This window comes from Sciurus carolinensis, chromosome 4 (assembly GCF_902686445.1).
Source record: "Sciurus carolinensis chromosome 4, mSciCar1.2, whole genome shotgun sequence".
Taxonomy (NCBI): Eukaryota; Metazoa; Chordata; class Mammalia; order Rodentia; family Sciuridae; genus Sciurus; species Sciurus carolinensis.
In genome coordinates this window covers 163138507-163152993 of record NC_062216.1, presented here as the reverse complement: position 1 = coordinate 163152993, position 14487 = coordinate 163138507, and the positions used below count along the sequence as shown (strand labels likewise).

At 47.5% G+C, this 14487-nt stretch overlaps 1 protein-coding gene across 2 annotated transcripts in view; it reads left to right on the top strand.

The window, feature by feature from the left end:
• Positions 1-14487, top strand: part of Syn3 (synapsin III) — a 429043-nt gene that overhangs the window by 95070 nt on the left and 319486 nt on the right. For both annotated transcript variants that reach the window (XM_047550762.1, XM_047550761.1), the window contains exon 4: positions 3366-3457. In XM_047550762.1, coding sequence (XP_047406718.1) covers positions 3366-3457 — 92 coding nt within the window. The remainder of the gene's footprint in view (positions 1-3365; positions 3458-14487) is intronic.

The following is a 14487-nucleotide window of genomic DNA, read 5'->3' as shown; positions in this document are numbered from 1 at the left end:
ACCACAGGGCCTAAAGTGTAGTTTTTTAAAAGACATCACACCTAACACGGAGCTAAAATGATATTCAGGTGTAAAGATTAACTCATGCAAGAAATTTAAGTGATTCTGACAGTAATGCCTTATGGTATAACTAAACAGCTGATTTATTACTTTGTGTGTGAGAGAAAGAGAGGAAAAGGCAGACGCAGATGGACAGAGAAAAGAAAGAATATGTGTGCGTAATTATGTGCCTAAGTGCCTGTGTTTGGGAACCTGACCCGATCGCTTTGACCTTCCGTGAGTTCTGGTGACTTTGTACATGACACTGAAATCACATTCATTTCCAAAGTTATTGAATTCATTTCCTAGGGCTGTCATGACAGATTACCACAAACCAGGTGTCTTGAACATTAGAAATGTATTCTCTTCTGGTTCTGGAGCTTAGCAATCCTAATTAAGTTTCTGCAGGACCGCACCCCTTCTGAAGGCGCGCAGGGAGAATCCCTCCTTGACTGGTCCGGCCAACCTCTAGTGGCTCCTGGCATTCATTGGCATCACTCTAATTTCTGTCCCAATGTCACGTGGACTTCCTCCCTGTGTCTTTCTGTCTCCCTCCCTCCTGTCTTCTGAGAACTTGTCATTGAATTTAGGGCTTCCCCTACCCCAGGATGATCTCGTCTCCGAAAACACCCACTTAACTACATCTTAATTATATCCCCCAAAAACCCATTTCAAAACAAAAAGTCCTCCCATCCCAAGGCATCAGAGATTAGGACTTGAACACAACTTTCTAGGAAATACAACTGCATCCACTACAGTTTCTACACAGGCTCTTGGACCCTTCTAGAACGGCTGCTCTTTGAGATCCTACCAGGAAAACCAAGTTCTTTTGAAGAAGTGGCCTGGATCCTCTGTTTCATTTCCATAGCTATTGACTTTTTTAGAATGTTAAATTCAGAGGAAGGCCCTCTTTATTTGCTATCTCAACTGTCCATGCTGGATCCAGCAGAGGCCTGCTCCTCTGCGACCCAAGTATTTGCCTCCTCTAATTATCCATAAACCAAGGACGGAAAGAACCCTGCACTCCCAGCTCTGAATAAGCTGAGCCTCCAGCTTCTCATCCTCCACCAGAGTTGTCTGTATTCGGGCTGCAAGACAATCCTGGGCAGGAGATTCTACTTCCCACAGCTCTGATGGCGACCAGCTCCCCCCTTTTACAGCCTTCTTCTAACTTTTGTCCACCACACACAAGCAACAACTTTTCTTCTTCGCGATCTTGCCAATGAAGTATCTCAAGCACGAAGGGCTGAATTTGCAACAGGTCATTACCACTGTTTACCAACCTGGACTCATTAACAGTGACCTTTTCTTTTTTCTCTTCACCTTGCCACAGCATAATGAGGTTATTAATTAGAGCAAGAGACATAAGTGTTCCAGGTTTCCTTCAATGCCATGGTGGAGAGGGCTAGCTCTTTGGTCATAATTCCTGTTAAATGACTCTAGGGACATACATTTAGGTCAACACGAGAAAACCATATTTACCCTCAATGTAAACTTGTCTTTCCTCTTTAAATGGGTTATTTTTAGGGCTCTAAAATTTCCATTTATAATCCACCTAATGCCCTATTTGGCTGAATGACTGGGGTAGCAGAGTGTAAAATAGTTATAAACAGGCTCTGCAACTTAGTGAGACCCTGTCTCCAGATAAAAAAATTAGAAAGGGCTGGGGATGTGGTTCAGTGCCTGGTTACTCCCCTCTTCCCCAAATACCACAGGCTCTGGAGCCAGTCTGCCTGGAGTTGAATCGTCGCTCCTGCTACCTACTGTGTGACATTGTGGAAATGACTGATCTCTCTCTGCCTCGGTTTTCTCATCTCAACAGCGAGGATTAAATGAATTCATACATGTGAACCCTGAGGTCAGCACATAATTCATATACGCCAGTGGTTCTGTGTAGTCACTAAATCCAAAAGCCACTTTTGGCACCCCTGTGCATAGGCCCCATCTGGGGTGATGCCAGTTAGATGATGTTAGTTTAAGCTGACTTGTCACCTCCCAAAACTCAGACATTACAGTCCTCGTGCACGGTGCATCCGAATGTGACCTCATTTGGAGATGGGCCTTTTAAAGAGACAATTAAGTCAAAGTGAGATCATTACAGTGAAAGTGTACCTGTGTGATTGACATCCTTAAAAAAGTGGAACTGGATACAAGGACATACATAGAGAAGACGACATGAGGAGACATGAAAGATGGCTCTCTTACAAGCCAAGGAAAGAGGTCTGGCATGGATCCTTCCTTCACAAGCCCTACCTTGACTTTGAACTTCTAGCCTGCAGACCTGTACAGAATAATTTTTTTCCTGTTTAAACTGACCATTGGTGGTACTTTATTACAGCAACCCTATGAAACTAATACAGATGGTTGTAACAATGAGTCTCCATCCCCAGAAACATACATTGCGGGCAGAGGAGTGTATGCCACAGGATTCTGATTGTGAGCAATAAAAACTCATGAGTGTTTGCTTAAACAAATGAGTATGAGAAAAGATGGAACCTCAGATCCAAAGGCAGGACCATAGCTGGTACATGAATATCAACAGGATCCCTATCTCTTGCCCCTGTGTCCTTCTTCCTATCTTGGTGACTGTGACCTCTCTCTCTCCTTCCACCATGCACTATGTTTCCTATGGTATTCCACTATGGTCTTCATTTGCAGCTAGCAGAAAACATGGTCCCAAATAGCACCCAGGTGTGTCCATTAAAGAGACAGCCAACTAGAAAGAATCTGTGTGGAGCACTCAGTCCCTTGAGGTTCTCAGGAGGACTATCTTATTCCTCCACCCTGGGTCCAACGCCTACCCCATCAACCGTGACCAAAATGGCAGCATGTCAGTGCGCAGGCATGGGGCCATATGGGTGGAGCTTGGAGGGGTCAATACCAAAAAGAGGAAGTAGGCAAATAACTTGAGGAAGGTTCCGTGACCAGATATAAGCTACCATAGGGGCTCAGTGCCCCTGTGCAGCCTGAACCAGAAGTCTAGCAGGAACTAGGCATTTTGTCATTTTCTGGTCACAGAGTCAGAGTGGCCTCTTCTACCTTCAAGGAGGCAGAAATGAATAGTGGTTAAAATCATGGGTTGGTGAATCAGAGATGCACAGTTTTGATCCGATTCCGCCTTTTGTTACTTGTGTGATCTTGAACGTGTCAACATGACTCTGTGCACCTCAGCTTCCTCACCTTTCAAAAAGGAAGCTGGAGACAGCATTGCTAAAGTGGAGCTGGACCTTAATGTGCCTCTACCACCTGTCAAGACCCGGAACATGTCAGCAGTTGTGAACTGTTAGCATTCAGTGGATTCTTCTCTGTTTTGCTTTCTCCTTCAGGCAGAGTTCTCAGAGTTGAATCTGGCTGCCTACGTGACTGGGGGCTGCATGGTGGACATGCAAGTCGTGAGAAACGGGACCAAAGTAGTGAGGTAAGCGTGGCTGAGGTACGGAAAGCCTTCCGGCAGGTGTGCTTGGAAACTTCACATTGCCCCCTCTCCCTTCTGCCCGGGACCTGACTCCTGCACCAAATGTTCTTCTCCATGTGGAAGGTCTGCTTCCAAAGAGGCACTGCTGCTGTAACAAAAATGGCACAGATCACCTGGGAAGCATCTGTGATGTCCAGGATCAAGTCACAGGCTTGGAGGGAAATGATGTGGGTTCCATTTCCAGCTTTGTGACTCTATTCTGGCCCATATGTAGTCTCTCTTGATCTCGGTTTCTCATCTGAAGCATGGCAGTAGCAACCCTGAAGTCAGAGGCTGCTGAAGTGTCCGTAAACTCATGTGTGGGAAAGCAGCCTGTTGACTGGAAGGGGCTGTGCACACATAAGGGTTTTGAGGATGCACACAATCCTGCATCCAGCAACGCAGCAGACGACGTGTTCAGAGAATCCCCTCCAGGTTCTAACAGTGCTGGACATAATCTTTTCCAAAAGTCTGTTTATAATGTATGCTGAGCTGGAGAGGAAATGAGGGAATTCTTCAGAAGCCAGAAATGACAAAAAAAGTATAAATCCACAGGAGAGATAAGTATGTGTGTACATATAGTTCTATCCAGCTCTGGATGGAGAATGGTACATAGATAGGTCATGTGAGGGTTCAAGTAGGCCAGAGATAGGCTCAGATTTGGGAAAATAGGGAAGCAGGAAAAACTTTGGGGGAAAGGTGGCATTCGTTCTGAGTCTTGTCAAATGGTAGGACGTGGGTGTCTCCGGTTGGGAAAAGGGAATGAGGAATGTGTTCCAAGAGTAGGAAAGAGCCTCTGCAAATACAGACACCCAAATAGCAGTGCTATTTGGAAAATTATAATTCAACTAATTCAATCATCATTTATTGAGTGCCTACTGTGTGCCAAGAAAGACCTTTCCTGGCTTCCTACTTCCAATAATGGTGAGCTAGATTATTTCCACTTTTCCACTGAAAGCTAGTTTTCAGTAATTATAATGTTTAAAGACTTCAAGAAGTTAGCACAACAATAGGAATTACCAGGAAGAAATGATGAAACAGTGCAAACCCATGGAGATGCATGAGTTTATAAAAGCCAGCTGTCTTCCGAGTATATTTATTAGGTCAGTCAAATTTGCAATTGAACGTGATAAGCTAAGGAAGGAGAGGGAGGCAGAAACCAACACCCAGGGCCACTCACAGAATGAACTGCAATGGGAGACCCTCCCCACCAGAAGCTAAGACCCCACAGGATTACATCTTCAAAGTGGACATGAACCATAAGTAGATGAGCCCTCAAAGTAATCCCAAGCTGGATTGCAGTTTGAATTGCGTAGACCTTCCAGGAAGCCTCAAGGATTACACGTGGTTTATGGTGAGCTCAGACATGCCAGAAGTAAAAGCAACTCCTTTGTGGGGGAGTACACTTTCATCCTTGACTTTAAATAATTCTTTATACAATAGCTAGCACGCAGTCGAAGATAACCAGGCACCGGCACCATGAGTTCGGAGAATTGGAAACAATGGACAATAGAAATACAATCTCAGAGATACCAGATACTGGTATTGTTAGACACAGAGTATTAAAAGAAAAAAAAATGATAGATTTCTAACTCAGGTTGAAATTGATCAGGTGTGAAAACATCTACTGAAAAGAGTGACCAGCAGTTTAACAAAAACCAGATAGAACTTCTAGAACTGAAAAACTACAATAACCCAAATTATCAATGTGTTGTATTAAACACAGCTGAAAAAAATTATCCTGAAAGAAGCACAGAGAGAAAAAGATTGGAAATGCAGAAGAGATGGCTAAATCCCAGGAAAAGATAGAACATCCATTTAATCGCAGTCTCAGAAAGAGAATGGAACAGAGGCAGCTTCTCAGGAAATGATTCTTTCAGAAAGATTCCAAACCCCGAAAGCAGAAGCTCAACAGGTAGTGGAAAATGAGATTGATCAAATTATGTTATTTTCATGTACGAATATAGCATAATGAATCCCATCATTATGTGTGATTAGAATGCACCATTAACATTTTTTTAAAAGAATTCTTTTCAATAGCATGTAATTCTAGAACAATAGTGTAACTAACTTCAGAAAGATAAAGAAAAATATCTTAGCAGTAGCCAGAGAAAAAAGATTTCTTGAATTATAGTGACAAATTCTGAGAGTCATAGTGAAAATATCTTCAGTGTGCTGAAAGAAATTAATTGCCAACCTATAATTCTGTCCTCAGGGAAACATCTTTTATGAATAATGACAAAATAAAAACATGCACAGACCAAAAGGAGACTCTAACTAGGGTAATCGTAAAGAATGTCCTTCAGGCTAAAGGAAAATGACCCTAGATTAACTTAGAACTGTAAGAGGACATGAGAGGAGGAAAATGTTTAAAAATGATGTTTCCAAAGGACAATAAGAAGAGCTTATGGATCTAAGAAACACAAAAGATTGAAATACACAACACTGAGTTAATGGAGACTGGGAGGGTGGAAGGAACTAAGGTTTACCTTCTACCATCAGGGAGGAATGTCAGCATATTGATTAATAATAGGCTTTGATGCAAATTTAAAAATGCATGAGATCATTTTTAGTGTAATTACTTACACTAAAGTAGAAATAGAATGTACAGCTTCAAAACTAGGAGAGTAAGAAAAAGGAAAATCAAGTCAAGAAAGGCGAAGAAAACCAACAGAAAAATATGATAAATAATGCAGTAAAAAAGAGTTGACTTAAGCACACATTTATCAGCAGGGCTGATATTCTGAACTTCTCACACAGCAGGAATAGTTATTAAAGTATTCTTTTTTTATGTAAGTTAGTAAATAGTCCTTCCCTTGGGGACCTTCCACTAACTTACTGCCCTCACCCCACTAACAGGCATAGCCATGAAAGAGCTGTGTCCCCCAATCTACCACAGTCCTGTTTCCCAATCTATACCCTTGTTCCTTTCTTGTCCAGAACTTGTAGGGGAGACGTGCTCCAAGACAGTGTGGAACCCCAGAAAGCAAATACCTGATTTTCCAAGTTCCTTCCAGGCTGGGAGTACTTCTGCATCTCCTGGAGTCGCCCTCTCATGGCCACTTGTCAGAACTGCAATCCCTACAGAGTAGAATATTTTTGTAACCAGTGTATACTAGTAACTACATTAAATATAAATGAACTAAATGCTCACATTAAAGAATAAGGTTTTCAGGGTAAATTTTTAAAAATATGACTATATTCTATACAAGAGATTAATTTAAAACATAAGATTACAGAAAGTTTGAAAGTTAAAGAACAGGGAAATATGTCACATAACTACTAGGCAAACAGAAAGCTAGTTAATGCAGCTACCCTAATATCAGGGGGAAATAGACTTCCACATGAAGTGAATTACTAGGGGAGAGAAAGTGATTTGTTATGGTAAGGGAATTCATTTACTGAGAAGAAATATTAACTGAGTTCATACCACCAAATGAAAGTATTCTAAATATGACTTAAAAATGGACAAAACTTCAAGGAGAATTAAGCAACTCCACTATCATGGGATATTTTGAGGGTCAGCTGGAAAGCTGAGGAGACTTCTGGGATATGCTATCTGGACACAAGAATCACTTTACAAAAACAGACATTCCAAGTCTTATTCTGGGCCTACCGTCTTCTTTCTGAACTTACATAATTGTTCACAAAAATGAATTTACAGAGATGTTCCAGGTATTTCTTAATCAACTAGTCTCCCAGTATTTAAGAATGACAGACTTTGAAGGTAGTTTGTTACATGTTCAATTGCATCCCCCCGAAATCATGGGTTAAAGTCCTAACCCCTAGTACCTGAGACTGTGCCTGTATTTGGAAATAGGGTAGTTTCAGATGGAATTAGTTAAGATGAAGTCATACTAGAACAGGGTGGATCCTTGATTCAATACGACTGGTGTCCTTATAAGGAGAGAAAAATTTGGGCACAGAGATACTGGGAAAATGCCAGTAATGGTAGGGACAGAGATTGGCGCGATATATCTAGAAGCCAAAGAGTGCCAGGGATCACTACAGCCACTGGGGGCTAGGAGACAGGCTTGCCACGCATTCCCCCTCAGAGTCCTCAAAAGGAACCAGGTCAGTGGACACTTAGGTTTTGGACTTCTAGCCCCGAGACTTGTGAGAGAGTAAGTTGCTATTGTATTGAGCCACCGAAAGTTTGTAGCATTTTGTTAAAGCAGCCCTAGAGAACTATAAATATGGCTGTGCGTCTCACATTTTAATGTGCAATGAATCTCCTGGAGATCCGTTAAAGGGCAAATAATAATAACAATAATAATGATGATGATAACAATATTGCAGATTCCTATCCATCAGGTCTTCAGGTAGAGCCTGAGATCTGCATTTCCCATGAGTTCCCCAGTGAAGTCAAGGTTTCTGGTCCTACAGAATCAGTTTAAGCAATGCAGACTTGGACAAGCTCTCGATGCAGCTGGTGGAAGGCCATGCTTTGAGTCGCTAGGGTCATGAAGACCGTGTCATGACAGCCAAGGCCCTAGGTTCAGGGAGCCCATAGGGATGTTGAGATTTATGCCCAGGAAGGTGCTTACGAGCTCAGCTTGTTTTTGCAAGCTTTTACAGGGTACCAGACTTCTAAAAAAGTGTATGTGCACCAAGAAGTCCCTGACTGATGCACACTGTCCTGCAGGTGGGGAATCAGTAGCCTCTTCTTGGGCCATACGGGGCCATAACAAGCCTTAGCTTTGGGAATTCCAAGTAGGAATGTTGATCATGGTCTTTACTCGCAAAATATTCTTTCTGAGACACTTAGGTGTTTTATCAAAAATGCCCAGAAGCATTTCCAAGGTGCAAAGCCTGGATCTTCTGCAGTTTTACTCAAGAGAAAAAAAACTTTCAGGAAAACAATGTGATGGTTAACTGTACATGTCAATTTGACTAAGCTAAGCAATACTCAGAGAGCTGCTCACACATATCTCTGAGTGACTTTGAGGGAGTTTCTGGAAGATGATCCCTTCTCCCCAATGTGGGCAGGCACCATCCAAACAGAAAAAGCTCTCTCTTCTCAGCCTGAGGCATCCTTTTCTCCTGCCCTTGGATGACAGAGCTCCTGCTGCTTGGGTCTTGACACCCCAGCACTGACACCAATGGCCCCGCAGCTCAGGCCTTAGCTGGGAGTTACACAATCGGCTCCCCTGGTTCTCAGGTCGTCCAACTTCAACTGAATTACAGCACTGGCCTTCCTGGTCCTCCAGCTTGCAGACGGCAGATGGTGGGACTGTTCCCTCCCCACCATGGCCTGCACCAGTCTCCATGATAAATCTCTTCCCTATATCCTGTTGCCTCTGTGTCCCTGGAGACCCCTAATACAGGAGTCCAGCATGGGTGGCAGCACATGGGTGGTAACTGGTTTTCCCCAGCGTCCGTCCCTTCTGCTTTGGGAAGCAGCACTGAGAGTTCCCATGGGGGCGGCCCCCTTCCCATTGTAGTCTGTGTGGTGTGTGCAGCGGGTGACAGGTGACCAGCCTTCGTCTCTCACCTCGGACCTCAAGCCAGGCCAACAAGGATTCCTCCTAAGACTTCGGGTGGAACTCCGGGATGCGGGGTCCATGAGTTCCCCTGGGGCTGCTGAGCTGGTGGGTTGGGCCCTGGGAGCTGCTGGAGGCTCTGTCTCCCCTGGACAGAACGACCTGCCAGGGATGAAGCCAAGACACAGGAAAGAGATGAGATGATGACCTGGTGATGTCACTCAAGGCTCTGGGTCTGCACTCATCCCCAAACTGGAGCCAAACCAATCCCTTTCAGGTTAAGCCAGCTGAACTGCACATACAACATTCATGGATCTTTATTTATTTAGCAAACATTTTTACAGCATTTCCTACATGCTAGGCACCATGCCAAGCGCTTAACATACATTAACTCATTTCCTCCTTTCAACACCCCCACTTTAGAGATAAGGAGATCAACACAGCGAGGCCGGGACATGGAGTCCAGGTGTCCAGCGGGAGGTTCCAGTCTGGCTCCAGAGCCTATGGTAACACCCCAGCACAGCACTGCCTCTGTATCCCGGTCAGAGTGTCTCCATCAGGGCTGCTTAAAGGAGCAGTAAGTTCCCTGCAGGAGCAGTAGGCAGGGTGTGGCAGGAAGCATGGGGAGAACCCAAGTCTCTGACTGAGGCAGGGACGAGGGAAGAGTTAATTGCCACCTATCTTTGGCCTCCGTGCATCAGGTCTGTGCTCAGTGTTCATGTGATCTTATCACATCCTTACGAGATGGTCTAACAACAGTGTAAGGCAGTGCAGCCCAGTGGTGAGAGCTGTCTCTGGGTGGTCCTCCCAGATCCGCCACCACCAGAGCAGCTGTGTGACCGTGCAATGCCTTCTCTGGAATACTTACACTAATGTTAATAACTCCTCTGCAGAGGGCTGGAGTGAGGGTGAGAGGAGTTGGTGTATGTGAAGTGTTCTCAACAGCATCTGAACCAGGGTCATCACTAAATTAAGTACTAATAATTATTACTACAGTCCCATTGTAGAAGGAAGAAACTGAGTCCTTACAACTGAGTTACACTGGGGACCATTAAATCACTTGCACCAAATCACACTTTTAGAAAGTGGCAGGACTTGGATGTGAACCCAGGTCTCTGATATGATGCTAAGTAATCTTCCAGGTATCCTTAACATCTTGCATCTCCCTCTGTCCACCCCATGCCATCTGGTCCTGTTGCATCCACACCAGATTGACATGATGGACCCTGAGTCTCTGTACAGAATATAACTGACTATGTTAGTCAGTTTTCCATCACTGTGACACAATACCCCAGTTCAATCACCTTAAAAGAATGAAAGGTTTATTTTGGTTCAAGAGCCCATTGTCACTGGTCCCCTTTGCTTTGGGCCTATAGGGACCCAGTGCAGCATGGCAGGAGGGTGTGATGGAGGAGACCTGTTCATCTCGTGGTGGCAAGGAAGCAAAGGGAGAGAGAGGGACCGGAGTCCCAATGTCTCCTCCAAGGGCATGCCCCCTTTGACCTAACTTCCTTCTAGTGGGCCCCACCTAGGAAGGTTCCGCCACCTCCCAGCAGTGCCGTGGACTGGGGACCAAGTACATGGCCTTTTGGGGAACATTACAGATCCAAAATGTGCATAATCTCTGCAGAGGGCTGAGTATAGCTAGGGGTCACCCGGGACACAGCGCGGGTGTGCTGCTCTACTTAGAAACGTACCGCTCGTTCATCTGGGAAAGGTAACGATCCCATTTGACATCGCCGGCAAGGGCTGCAGAGATGCTGGGTGTGAAAAGCTTGTTCAGCCCACAAGTGCTTATTGAGGACCTACCACCACCTTCCTGATACCATTTCCAGCAACAGGAATTACGTCAGACAGGGACCAGGCAGAAGGCAGAAGTCACCTCCAAATGACTTAAATACGGCGACTTCAAGGAGCCACTTACTAAAGGACGTGTGGGGCTAAGGGACCAGGAGGCGCTCAGAACCCACTGACAGCAGGAAGCCGCGATCACCCTCCGGCTGAAGGCACGAAGAGGGAGACAAACTCACAGGTCTAGCATCTGTACTCTGAAAATCCTAAGTGTCCCCAAGTTCAGAACTTCTAGAGCAACCATGTGACTCTGCAAGCGGAAAGTTCTCCAGCACAAAACTGTTTCATGCACAAAATTATGAAAAATAAAATGGCCTTCGGGCTGGGTCTAAGGAATAGATGAAGCCTAAATGAATTTTGTGTTTAGACTTGGGTCCTGTCCCCAAGATCTCTCAGTGTGTCTATGCAAATGTTTCAAAATCCAAAAATATCCAAAACACAAAATGCTTCCAGCATTTGGGATAAGGGATCCCCAAAGTGTAATAGGCTTAATCTAGACATGGGCAGGAGAGCCACTCTGAGGAAGCTGTAGCTGTGGAAGAACTCAGATACTTCGAAAGTCATGATACTTTGATAGCAGGGTGGGACCTATGAAGAACAGGTGACCCTTCCCGTCCTCTGACCTGCAGTCTCCTGCGGGGCCAAAGCCAAGCAGAGGCCAGTGGGCAGGAGAGCTGGGTTATGCCGTCCACAGCAATCAGCCTCCTGGGACTCAGAACAGGGCAGAGAGGATGGGGAAAGAATGGAGTGGGGTTTAGAGGGGACTGACTTAGGGAATCTCAGTGAACAGATACAGCAAGGCCCTGCTCCCCGGGTCGGATCGGGTGGTGCTTTGCAAATGGCAAAGCATTACACACGAGTGGGTTAAACCATCAGTACTTATCGCAATGACATTGCTAGTCCTCCCACGTCCACTCTCCGTGCAACACATGAGCCACAGCTGGCCAACTCGAGGTGCTTAAGGGCAGTCCAGACACCCAGGTTCTTGGGAAAGTTCTATTTAGGGGGCAGAGCAGAGGCCGTCCAGGATGTGTCGAAATTCGGGCTTTGTGGTTACTGCGGCCGATCTGGGCCCAAGCTCAAGCCTGACTCCGCAACAGAGTGATTTAAAAGCCAAGGGAGGAGGGGGCATGTCCATACAGACAGATGGGCTTGAAACACGGGACAGGAGGAACTAAGGATGAAAAAGCCAGAGGAGGCAGACGTTAATGAGGCCCCAATCTAATTACACAAGCCGGCCTCTCCGTTTCTAGCATTGGGCAACACTAAATTGCAGGCAGCCGTTCAAACCACTGAGACTGATAATGGGAATCTGCTCATTAGCAGGTCAGACCTCAGAGAGCAGAGCGCCCGGGAGGGGGAGGCGGGAGCAGAAGGAAACCAGCAGACGCTCCCAGATCTGCCCCTCCTGCCCGCAGGACCCACCCGGGCCCACTGTTTACAGGGACAGAGATTCAGCCAAGAGGGGGCGCATGGACTCGTCCCAGAGGAGGGGATGTCTTATCAAATCCTAGAGACCCAGAGCTGGAAGAGGCGCTTAGAGTTTTCTGGGAGTTGCCATTGGACAGATGGACAAACTGAGGCCGGGGACAAGGGGAGGGGGACTTGTCTAAATCCCCAACACGTTAGCTCCTCAGTCAGGCCCCTCCCTCAGCCTTCCCGAGTCTTTGTTTCTGGGAACTCGCAAACATGCCATTAAAAAAATATTCTTTTCATAAATAACATTCCTCACTCTTTATTGCACACATAATTGCCCCAGGTCTTCTGAGCATCCTGGACTTTGAATTTCAAATTCCAGATAGTCATTCATTCAACAAATATTTATTGAGCACATTCCGAGTGCCAGGCAGGGCCCAGCAAATACTGCAGAGAGTGCAGCCCTGCTCTGCCTCCTGGGCACCTGGAAGAGTCCCAGTGGGCTCTCCTAAAGGTGTCTGCACCCACTGAGCCTCTCCCGTCTTCCCTTTCCCTCATTCACTAAGTACGTGCCTGACCTGGAGGATCTGGTCGTGAAGGAACAGACCATGCAGGGCCCCTGTGGAGCTGATATTTAAGTTGCAAAAAACAGATGTGTGTTCCAACAGCCAGCAGGTCGTGAGACATGGGTGAGGCGGACAGGAGACAGGGTGCGGCTGGTGTTCGGGTGGGACCAGCAGGAAGGCTTCCCGGAAGAGGAGGCTTCAGTAGCAGCAGAGAGAGCAGAGCACCCTTGGCCCAGAGGAGAGGGGCTTCCTCTGCCTCTTGCCTGTGAGCGTCCATGCACCCAGGTGAGGGGCAGCTCGGGGGCTGGAGGAGGGAAAAGAGGAAAGATCGGCTCCCTGGCCTCGCACCGTCCTGGGGACCTCAAGGCTGCCTTTCCTCGGCTCCTCCTTTGCATCCCTGCCTGAGGGGGAATCTGCTGCCCCTCTTCTGTGCTGGCAAAGCACAGGACCTGTCCAGGTAGGTGGGGTGGCTTCGTGGCCCAGAGCCCACCTGGAGAAGTGGAGCAGCCACTTGGGTGGGGTCCCAGCTCTGCCTCCCCAGAGCTGTGCCACCTCAGACCTGTCCCTCCCCATTTCTGGCTCTGGGCTTCCCATGTGCGATGCGGGGACTCCTGGTCCTCCACGGAGGCAGAGCCGTGTCTGGCAGGGGTCTTGGCGCCTGCTCTTTGTTCATCCTGAGATGCTTCTGCAGGTAGGAGCAGCTCACCCTCTCGCCAGCTTTTAGCTCCTATCCAATGTCCCCCGCTCAGAGTGACAGGCCATGCCGGCCCCGCTCTCTACCCGCGAGGATGTCCTCTCCCTCAAGAAAGGAAGGTGGCTAGGTAGACGCAGCATTAGGTAAGGTCGTAGCACGAGGACATAGTGGAGTCGTAGATGCTATTCAGATGCATGAGGCTGTTGTGTGATTCAGTCCACTGGCTGTTTCCTGGAATGGAGCATCTGACAGGAGTCCTCTGTGTCCCCGTGCTATTCCCTGGTACCTGCCACCAACCAGGTCTGGATACCTAGCCCTTGGCCCCGGTGGCCATCCTTTACTTTCCTGTGTCTCCTCTGGGTTGATCCCTCTGGAGGATCAAGTTCAGGGCTGCTTTTCTGAATTGCAGCCCCAGCACCTGGCACCATGCCCGAGTCTTAGCTGAAGGCATTCATGACCGACTGACTGTCCACATGAATAAAAATCCCTCAGCTCTGCAAAGCGAAAAGCTCGCGACGAGAGGCCTCAGGCCGCAGCATGAACCAGGCGCGGATTTCCCGACAGCAGCCAGCCCCCGTCCTCTGTCCTCTGTCCCCAGGAGGGCACGGGGTCTGAGTCCCGAGGCCAGGCATGCTAGGGGCAGCGTGGGGCCCAGCAGAGAAGTCTCGCAGGGAGACGTCCTGATGGACTCTCTGCCCTGACGGCGGCAGGATCCCTGGGGACTGACCGAGGTGGGGCGTGGGAACGGGAAGAGAGCCGCACAAGAGCGACAGTGTGGGCCGGCCTCTCGGCCAGCAGTGTGCGGGCAGGTCTGCCAACTGCCCAGGAGAGGGGCAGCTGCGGGCCGGGTGGGGGAAACTGGGGCTGCCGATTCCCAGGAATCAGGGACCAGCTAGACCTGGGTGAGCCCGGGCCCTGCCCCGCTACCCACTTTCCCAGTGCCATGGCCGTGGTCAGAACGGCCCCCGCCCGGGGTCCCACTCC